The 9,899-nt window shown below is 47.8% G+C and overlaps 1 protein-coding gene across 1 annotated transcript; it reads right to left on the bottom strand.

The window, feature by feature from the left end:
* Positions 1-7,804: 7,804 nt before the first annotated feature.
* LOC142662282 (uncharacterized) lies at positions 7,805-9,541 on the bottom strand. The gene is made up of 4 exons (XM_075840418.1): positions 9,120-9,541; positions 8,762-8,915; positions 8,334-8,646; positions 7,805-7,858 (listed from the first exon to the last, which is right to left on the bottom strand). Exons 1-4 carry the CDS (start codon positions 9,301-9,303, stop codon positions 7,805-7,807), a joined length of 705 nt encoding a protein of 234 aa, XP_075696533.1. The 5' UTR covers positions 9,304-9,541.
* Positions 9,542-9,899: the final 358 nt, after the last annotated feature.

The following is a 9,899-nucleotide window of genomic DNA, read 5'->3' as shown; positions in this document are numbered from 1 at the left end:
AGTCCAAGTTGAACTGTGCGCCGTCCGGCGCCATTTTCCTGTAGACCGGAAGTCGCGGCTGGACAGTAAGATTACTACTTCCGGTCGCGACTTCCGGACTTGTGCACTTGGAGCGGCGGTAGCAGACGGAGCGGACGGACCGGAGGGAGCGGCGGCGACTGGAGCAGGTAAGTTATTTCTATGTATGTTCGTGTTTTACTGTGTGTTTACTAGTGTATGTTAACCTACTACACTGTGTGTTAGCTCAAAAAATGGTGACACACGGTGTAGGAGGTTTGACCGTTTAATCCCCTCATTTCTCCCGGCACTAGCCAGGATAAAGGAGGGGGGATTCTGAGAGCTCACTAGAGCGAGTGAGTTTTCCAAAATTTTGCAGCATAAAGCAATGTGGTTGCTTTACCACATGCAATGCTGCAATTTTGGGAATTGCTCCATCTAGTGACCAGCACTGGGAAATATTATAAATTAGAATCTAATTTATAATATTTCCTGACTAGTGAAAAAAAGTAAAAAAATTAGAGCAATGTTTAATCATTTTTACACTAACTGTTCAATAAAAAAAAAAAAAAAACTCGCAACACATTCCCTTTAACAATGTATAGAGTGTATTTCTGATTAATTTCATGTTATCTTCATTGAAAAAAACTGCGCTTTTCTTTCAAAAATAAGGAAATTTCTAAGTGACCCTAAACTTTTGAACGGTAGTGTAAGTGCCCCATAGACTTCTATAGGTGCCATATGACGTCTCCCGTAGGTTGTACTGTGCCGAAATATGGCTATTTGCATGAGTCTTAAGACTGTATGGATAATGTTTATAATTTTTTTTGCAATACATGGGCGCCATTAATGAAATGTTAAAATGTTTTTTCTTCAGTATCTACGGAATAGTGTGGTAAGGATCTGTGAGTTTCTCGGGAAGGATTTAGATGACTCTCAGATTGCTTTAGTTGTAAAACATTCATCTTTCAATGTCATGAAAGAAAATAAAATGTCCAATTATTCACTGCTACCTCAGGACTTTATGGATCAAACTAAAGGTTATTTTTGCGCAAAGTTTTTTTTTTATAAATTTACTTTAAAAAACATTCATTTTGCTGTTACGTACTAAAACAGTTTACAAATTTAGCATCTATTGAATATTCTTACCTAGTCAATGTAGGCTTAAATGTCGAGCCATACCTCCCAACTTTCAAATATCACAGAGGGACAACCGATGCAATTTTTTTCCTTTTAAGCCACACCTCTAATCCCACCCAATCATCGCCCATACACACCCGGTTCAGCCCACACAGTATCTTGCTCCCATAGTGCCTCCCACACAGTATAATGCCCTTTAGCTGCCTCGACACATTATAATGCCCTCCAGCTGCCACCATACAGTATAATGCCCTCAAGCTGCTGCCATACAGTATAATGCCCCCATAGATGCACCCATACAGTATAAAGCCAACACAGATGCCCCCATACTGTATAATGTCCACACAGATTCTCCCATGCAGTATAATGCCCAAACAAATTCACCATACAGCATAATGCCTCATAGCTGCCCCCATGCAGCATAATGTCCCCATAGCTGCCCCATACATTATAATGCCCCAATACAGTATAATGCCCACACAGATGCCCCCATACAGCATAATGTCCCATAGCTGCCCCCATACAGTATAATGCTGCCCTTATACAGTCCCTATTTCCTATGCCCACATATAAAGTGCCAGTGCCCTTGTAGATAGTACCACAGTGCCCATGTAGATAGTGCCCTTATATAGTGCCACAGTGTCCATGTTGTTAGTGCCACACCCACTTTTGAAACCCCCCCCCCCCACCCTGTAGATAGCGCCATTGGGACTCCCATTAGGAGCGGAATTCCCAGCAAGAGCATAGGCCAGGGATTCCGCTCCTAGATGGAAGCCCTGATTTCACTGTCCATATATGGACAGTGACATCAAGGGCTTCTCCAAGCAAAGCGCTTAACGTAGCGCTGTGCCCGGGTGGTCCTTAGCGAGCGGAGGAGCTCCCTCCGCTCTGAACTAATTTTAAAACAGTGAGCTGATGGTTCCTTGCTTCAGCACTGGGTTCAACTGTATCTGCGTCCTGAGGACGCAGATACAGTTGACAGCGGCACATACCCCAGGCCGCCCGGGACAGCGGGACAGCGCCCGAAATCCAGGACTGTCCTGCTGAATCCGGAAAGGGTTGGGAGGTATGGTTGAGCATTGGGCTAGGTGACAACTTTAGATGCAGGGCTCTGCATATGTAACACCAAGGCACAGCAAAGTTGCAGCCTTTTGATTTACAACAGTCACACTCCAATAAAAGTAAATGGAAACAATTGTAGTTTCACAACTGTCCCTTGAAGTTTTTCAAATATTTCTTTTGAAGAGTAGTTTAAGACTATGTTCAGACAGAGTTTTTTTGACAAGTTTTTTGACGCGGAAACCGCGCCGCAAAACTCATCAAAAACGGCCCTAAAATGCCTCCTATTGATTTCAATGGGAGGTGGGGCGGTTTTTCCCCTATCTTTGGGCATTTACACCTCTGACCTCCCATTGAAATCAATGGGAGGAAGAGAAAGCGTATTTCGCAGCGTTTTATGCCCGCGGCGCTCAATGGCCGCGGGCGAAAAACGCCACGAAAAATGCAGCAAAAATCGGTGTGCAGGGAGTGGAAAAGCTGTCTCAAACTTCCAAATGGAATTTTGAGGCAGAAATTCCGCCTGCAAAAAACTCCATGTTAACACAGCCTAAGGCTTAAATAGCCTGAGAGTTAGGGTATGTTCACACGGCAGCGTCCATTACGGCTGAAATTACGGAGCTGTTTTCAGGACAAAACAGCTCCTGATTTTCAGACGTAATTGCTCGTACTCGCGTTTTGCGAGACGTCAATTACGGACGTAATTTGGAGCTGTTCTTCATTGGATTAATTGAAAAACGGCTCCAATTACGTCCCAAGAAGTGTCCTGCACTTCTTTGACGAGGCTGTTATTTTACGCGGCCAATGCATTAGAGTCGTACACGCGCCGTGAGGTTCAATTTAGCACACAACTGTGCTTACCGGCAGTGATAGATGAAACAATAAATAAACCGAATTGATAATCCCTGATGATGTGTCACCTGTACTAGTGCCACGGAAACGCGTTGGATTATCCCCTATTTCAGTGAGGTGTGTCAGTGCAATATACTATAAGGGGAGAGGTTTTGCTTGGTGGTTGGAATAACATCATCACACGAGTATTCCTCTCTTCATGACTGACCACCGTATCTGAGCCTGTTCTATTGAAATTAGGGCTAGGATAGCTCATTTTTAAAGATTTATCAATGAAACAATATTTTAATCGTTCTACTTCAGGCAGTAAATTTGTTATTTTACGCGCCGTCTTTTGACAGCGACACGTAAAATTACAGGTCGTCGGCACAGTACATCGGCAAACCCATTGAAATTAATGGGCAGATGTTTGCCGACGTAAGGGAGCCGTGCTTTCAGGCGTAATTCGAGGCGTAAAACGCCTCGTTTACGCCTGAAAATAGGTTGTGTGAACCCAGCCTAACAAAACAGTATCAGGCCTTCACTTTATATTTCACTGCCAGAGTCATTTAGTTGCACTGGCCTTAAAGGAAAGGTGTCATGAATTTTTTTTTTTTTATTCATTTATGTGTTTTTATTTAATAAAATATTATATTTACTTTATTTATTTTTTCACATAAAATGTTTTTTTTTTTTATTTACACATTTTAACTGTACTGGGTGTTGGCATTTTTTATTTCATCTGTGTATGTCTCTTCACATCACATACACAGATGAAATATGGCAGCTACAGGGCATAGGAGATAAGAACGGCTCCCGTTCATATCTCCTGTGCTTCTGTCGTCTAACTCTGTACTGCGCATGCTCTGTCGCATGTGCAGTACAGAGAGACCAGCATAGAAGCTGGTTTGTAGGGGGAAAGACGATGCAATTTTGGTGAAGACCGGCCGCACTGCAGGTAAGGTGTGTGTGTGTGTGTGTGTGTGTGTGTGTGCGTGCATGCGGGGGGGGGGCTGTTTTGCATGTTTGTGGGGGGGGGGGGGTTTGTGTGTGTGTGGGCGGGGGTGTGTGTGGGTTTATGTGTCGGGGAGGGGGTGCATGTGTGTGGGGGGGGTGGAAAATATGTGTGGCTGTGTGGGGGTACGGGTATGTGTGTGTGTAGGGCGGTGCGTTGTTGTTTTTTTCTGATGCGGCTGCATGTTTGGGGGGTTTGTGTGATGGGGGGTGCGGGTGCATGTGGAGTGTGTGTGTGTGGGGTTTGTATGTGGCGCGGTTGCATGTTTGGGGGCATGTGTGTGTGGGCGGGGGTGTGTGTGTGTGTCCCGGTGGGTTTGTGTGTGTGTGTGTGTTCGGGGGGGCATGTTTGGGGGGGAGGGGAATGTGTGTGGAGGTGTGGGGGAGTATGTTCGGTGGTTCGTGTGTTTGTGGGGGATACGTGTGTGTGTAGGGCGGTGTGTTTTTTTGAGTGGCTGCATGTTTCGGGGGTGTGTTTGTGTGGGGGGTGCGTGTGGCGGGTGTGTGTGGGGGTTTGTGTGTGTGCGGCGGTGCATGAGGAGGGAATGTGTGTATGGGAGTACGTGTGGGTGTGCGGGGGGAGTAGGTGTGGGGGTAAGTGTGTGTGGGGGGTACGTGTGTGTGTGTGTTGGGGAGTGGGGGGTACGTGTGTGTGTCACGAGTGTGTGTGTGTGTGTGTGTGTGTGTGTGTGGGGCGATGCGTTGGGGTGTGATGTGTTTTTTTTGGAGCGTCTGCATGTATGGGGGAGGTTTGTGGTGTGAGCTCCATGATGCGCCAGAATTATTAATAACTATTAATATTTCTTCTGCATCTCTAGTTCCCATCCCAGTTCATTGACCTCTAGTTTCTTTTGCGGTGCAGGGGAAGACAGAAGTCTGCTGTAGGTGAGTGCAAGTATTTTTATTTTTCATATGACTAACTTTATTTTTTTTGTTTTGCGGGTTCTGCTGGATCTATTGGACTACACAGTAGATTCGTTTGACTATTGCAATGATCTACGTTTTTTTTTTAAAATAAATAAAATGTTTAATGAGGGTCTTGTGGGGGAGTTTTTATTTCAATAAAAAAATATTTTCTTATGTATCTGTGTTTTTTTAATACTTTATTACCACCTAGGTAATGGCAGTTGTCTGTTTGATGAAGTCCATTACTAAGTAAAAAGGCTAGCAGTAAGCCCCCATTATTACCCTGGTACCCACCGCATCCAAGGGTATTGGGAAGAACTGGGTACAATCCAGTACCTGACCATCTGTAGCGATGGTTCGGGCACTAGGGCGGGCGCAGGCTGGTATTATGAGGCTGGGAAGGGCCAAAAACAGTGGCCCTTCCCACCTTTGTAACGCTAGGCTGCGGCTGCTTTATTGTAGCTGGTTATGAAAATTGGGGTGGACCCCACGTCGCTTTTTAAAAAAATTAAAATAAAATAATTGACAAAAATTACGTGGGGTCAACCCATTTTCATAAGCAGAGAGATACAACACAGCAGCAGCAGGCTGGCATTACCAGGATAGGAAGGGCCAATGTTTAGGCCCTTCCCAGCCTAATAATTCCAGTATGCGGCCCGCCCTGGTGTCCGACCGTCACTACAGATGGTCAGGTACCAGATTGTATCCGGCTCTTCCCGATACCCCTGGTGGAGGTGGGTACCAGGGTAATAATGGGGGCTTATTGCTAGCCTATTTACTGGCTAACACTAAGGCCTCATTTACACGAGCGTGTGTGTTTTGCGCGCGCAAAAAACGCTGCGTTTTTCGCGCGTTTGTATTGCGTATGGTCTGCGTATACGCAGGCTTGTTGCGTTTTTTACGCGCGCAGGACTAGCGTTTGCATCGCGCATAAAAAACGCAGAGGGGATTATTGGGACGCCTGCCTACAAATAGGCCAGCTGGCCCAACCCCTGCTTGCTGGTAGAACCCAGTTTTGAACCTTCTTTCCGCCTCTGCAGAAACAAGCGTGTGTTTTTCCCTTTACGTTGCAATTGCCTTGACATCCAACTATTATGGCTTCGCCATCGCTGGCACGTGTGCTTCTTCTCTGGATGATCTCACGTCGGTTTGGTGAGCGGCGACACATTCTGCAGCACCGGACGTCTGTAAGAACTCGCATTTGGGTTCATCCACTTGTGGCGCAACGTACTATAAAAGGCCATTTCCATACCCTGTATGAGGAGTTAAGGCGGCATCCCGAAAAATTTCGTGCCTTCTGCCGCATGTCTGTGGCCGCGTTTGACCTTCTTCTTGCGCAAACTCGCTCTGGTCTCACCTACCAGAATACCAACATGAGACGCTGCATTTCGGCCGAAGAACGGCTGCTTGTGACCTTGAGGTATGTGTGAAACGGATTGCACTTAGACCATGCCGCTGTCTGCTTATCCAGCCCTCCACTAACATATGTTCTGCCTTTGTATTTCTTTCTCGTTTTTTCTTAGATTTCTGGCCACAGGCAATAGCTATCATTCGTTGCATTTTGAATTTCTTTTGGGAGTGACCACCATTTCGTTCATTATCACATCCACCTGTGTCGTGTTGTGGCAGAGGTTAAAGAGCACGGTCATGCCGCAGCCCACGACAGAACAGTGGCTAAGTATTTCGGAGGGATTTCTTAGAGCGACAGAATTTCCGAATTGCATTGGTGCCGTAGACGGCAAACACATTCGTGTGAGAAAGCCCCCACGCAGTGGCTCCCAATACTTTAACTACAAGCAGTTTTTTTCTATGGTCTTGTTAGCCTTGGCGGACACCAATTATAGTTTCACTATTGTTGACATTGGCTCGTATGGAAGCTCCGCTGATGCACGCATATTCCGTTCTTCAAGAATGGGAAAACGACTCCTCAATAGGCGACTGGCGGTGCCGGAACCTTCCATCCTCCCGGGCTCCAGTGGCCCCCCTATCCCGTATGTTATCGTTGCGGATGAGGGCTTTGCACTCACTAGGCAAGTCATGCGTCCCTTTGCAAGAAGGGGCTTGGATGACCGTCGGCGCATGTTCAATCTCCGCCTGGGACGAGCTCGGCGCTGTGTGGAATGTGCCTTTGGCATTATGTCAAACAGGTGGCATGTATTTCTCTCAACCATGCAATTGTCCATGCCGAATGTCACACGTGTTATACAAGCGGGTGTAGTTCTGCATAACTTCTGCCGCATTAATGATGCTAACTTTGATGCAGAATATATCCTGACACATGCAGGCACCACTGACAATGTCCCGGTGAATCCTCAAGGGCGTTCTGTCTCTTCTGGCCTTCGCGTGCGTGATACGTTGGCAGCATATTTTGTGTGCCCATCTGGACCAGCACCGTGGGGGCCAGAAGACCTTTGAAGGGGTGTATGTTCTTTGGCGGCTTCACTACCCACGTGTCATGTGACCATGTAACTATTGTGTGTATTTGTGGGTTTGGGGTTGGGTTAGGGACGCGCAAAACCAGAGGACCCTTGACGCGCGTTGCGAGCTTACATCTCTCAGGGGTTCAGCAGGACTTTATACAGTTGCTGAGTTACTTTCCCCATATATCCTGTTGTGCCGACTACACTTTAGGACCGTCCAAGTGCAAGTGTAGTTCGTTTGCCTCGGGGCCCATGGCAGGACCTAAACTTTGCAATCGCTTTCAAGCTATGTCAAACCCCGACAGATGAACTAAAACCTTATATCACATGGCCATGCATTGGTCCAAAAGGCCAGAGGTGTGTGAGAGTGTAGGCAAAGGAACATTGTGGCAAACCTTGTGTTGTGTGGTCTAAATGAATAATAACATGAAAGCAAACCATTAACCATGATTATTTTTCTTGATGGCTTTGGAGCCAACTAAAACGTTTTGCACCTGAACATACACACGAAGAACATGGTGTAACGAACAAAAAAACAACAGCGTGCGCACACAACAAACGTGGGCAGCCTTGCACCATACACAACATTGCCGTCCAAAGATATTCCCACCAACACACTCACAGGTGTTGGTATCTTTGTCCTGGGGAGGCATATTCCTGCATATCAGCACCACTATGCTGGACCTGGAGCTGGGTAGGTTGTCCCTCGCCAGCATAGTGGTGCTGATGTGGTGGGTGGAATGTGTGCCCTGGCAGCTGGTGAGCCATAGGGCGCATGTAGGGATACGGCCGTACCATCTGGGGAACAGGGTGGAATTGCCCAGGCACCTGGGCCGTGGGTGGCGGCATGTAATTATTTCGCCACTGCTCTATTGCCGTGAAACACATATGGGGATTGTGTGGCGGTCTGCAAGCGTCGATCAATGTGACGATCGACGCCTGCAGACGGCCCATAAGGTCCATCGGCACCAGGCGTAGGAGGGGGACAATGCTGCGGCCGAAGGCATCATTCCCATCGTCCTCTGCGGCTCGCCTGAGATAGTCCAGTACCCGCGTATCCACCTGGGCAGCTGTGGAGGGCTGTGGGGCACGAACACGCCGACTGCGGGCTCGCACGGGCCGCTCCTGGGCTGGAGAGGCAACCGGCCGTTCTGACTGGCCTGGTGCGGGCTCCTGGGGTGTCGGCTCGGGGCTGGGTGGCAGGATATTGGGAGCAGGGGGTTCGGCCACAGACTCCCCCACGTCAGTCTCCTCTGCTGTGTCCTCCAAATTGTCGGTGGTTCTACAAGGAGCAAAAAAAGTATGACTACAATATCTAACATTGCCCACAACAACACGTTGGCAGACAGGACCTTGGCAAACACACATTACACTCATGCAACGGAATAAACGCTTACGTGCGCATATCCATGATGTCCTTCAGGAACATCAGCTGCTTAGTATATATGTAGGGCCGTTTGCGAGATGCCCCATCTCCGCTGCGTCCCTTGTCACCCATCTCTCGCCTGAATTGATCACGGCAGCTCCGCCACCGTGTCTTGATATCTTGGACTGTTGGATGTAACAAAAACATAACACGCCATCAGAACTATCACCTCTCACTTCAAAATGAAGGGCCCTGCAATGGCAATGCGGTGGGACGTGGGGAAGCACCTGCTCCACCAATGTTTCTCGTGCTAATGAGCGCAATACACATACAGGGCCCAGGTTTTCGATAGGCATGACAGGCATTGACAGAAAATGCCAGGTACTCACCCAACCGAGTGCGGTCCCGGGTTCGGCCAGTCTCCCACTCTTGCCCAAAGAGGTTTTTGGCCACCAACTCCCATGCGTCCTCCTTCACCGTCCTGTTATGATACTCCTCACATCTGGTATCCCATATCGCTGGATGCTCCTGGACAAAAAGGATGAGGCGCTCCACATCCATCCCGCGCGGCATGGCTGTAGTATGGCTGTGAAACGCTCAAAACTATCCGCACACAACTCTCCTGGCACTGGCTAGACTTGCCCCCTCGCACTTGAAAGGCAGGCACTTCCTGGTTTGGAGTAGCTTTGTGTAGCTTTATAGACTAATTAGAATGGACATAACAGCTCTTGCGTGTTTTTCGCGCATGCAACGCAGGACCGTCCGTGTGGCATGCGTTGTTTTCACGCACCCATTGAAGTCAATGGGTGCGTGTTGCGTGAAAAACGCAAGAATATAGAACATGTCGTGAGTTTTACGCAACGCACTCACGCAGCGCAAAATTCACGCATCGTCTAAACAGCCCCATAGACTATTATAGGTGCGTACGACACGCGTGAAAAGCACGCGCGTCGCACGCGCGTATAATACGCTCGTGTAAATGAGGCCTAAGCCCCGACTTAGCAATGGATGCCATCAAACAGACAACTGCCATTGCTAATGCGCTAATAAAGTATTAAAAAGACATAACTCCCTGATCACACAGAGATTTTTGGTCTGGAAAACCCGTCAGAACCAGCGCCATAAAACCCCCGAAATTGCCCTGCATTGATTTCAATATGATGCAGAGG

This window comes from Rhinoderma darwinii, chromosome 10 (assembly GCF_050947455.1).
Source record: "Rhinoderma darwinii isolate aRhiDar2 chromosome 10, aRhiDar2.hap1, whole genome shotgun sequence".
NCBI lineage: Eukaryota > Metazoa > Chordata > Amphibia > Anura > Rhinodermatidae > Rhinoderma > Rhinoderma darwinii.
Note: the sequence above shows the minus strand (reverse complement) of the source record. Positions and strands in the feature narration are given on the sequence as shown.

Excerpts from the sequence above, each read along its gene's own strand:
- LOC142662282 (XM_075840418.1), bottom strand. The coding sequence starts at position 9,303 with ATGCCGCGCGGGATGGATGTGGAGCGCCTCATCCTTTTTGTCCAGGAG. Across the intron at positions 8,916-9,119 it reads CCGGGACCGCACTCGGTTGG|TCCAAGATATCAAGACACGG; the intron begins GTGAGTACCTGG and ends TACATCCAACAG. Across the intron at positions 8,647-8,761 it reads GACATCATGGATATGCGCAC|AACCACCGACAATTTGGAGG; the intron begins GTAAGCGTTTAT and ends TGCTCCTTGTAG.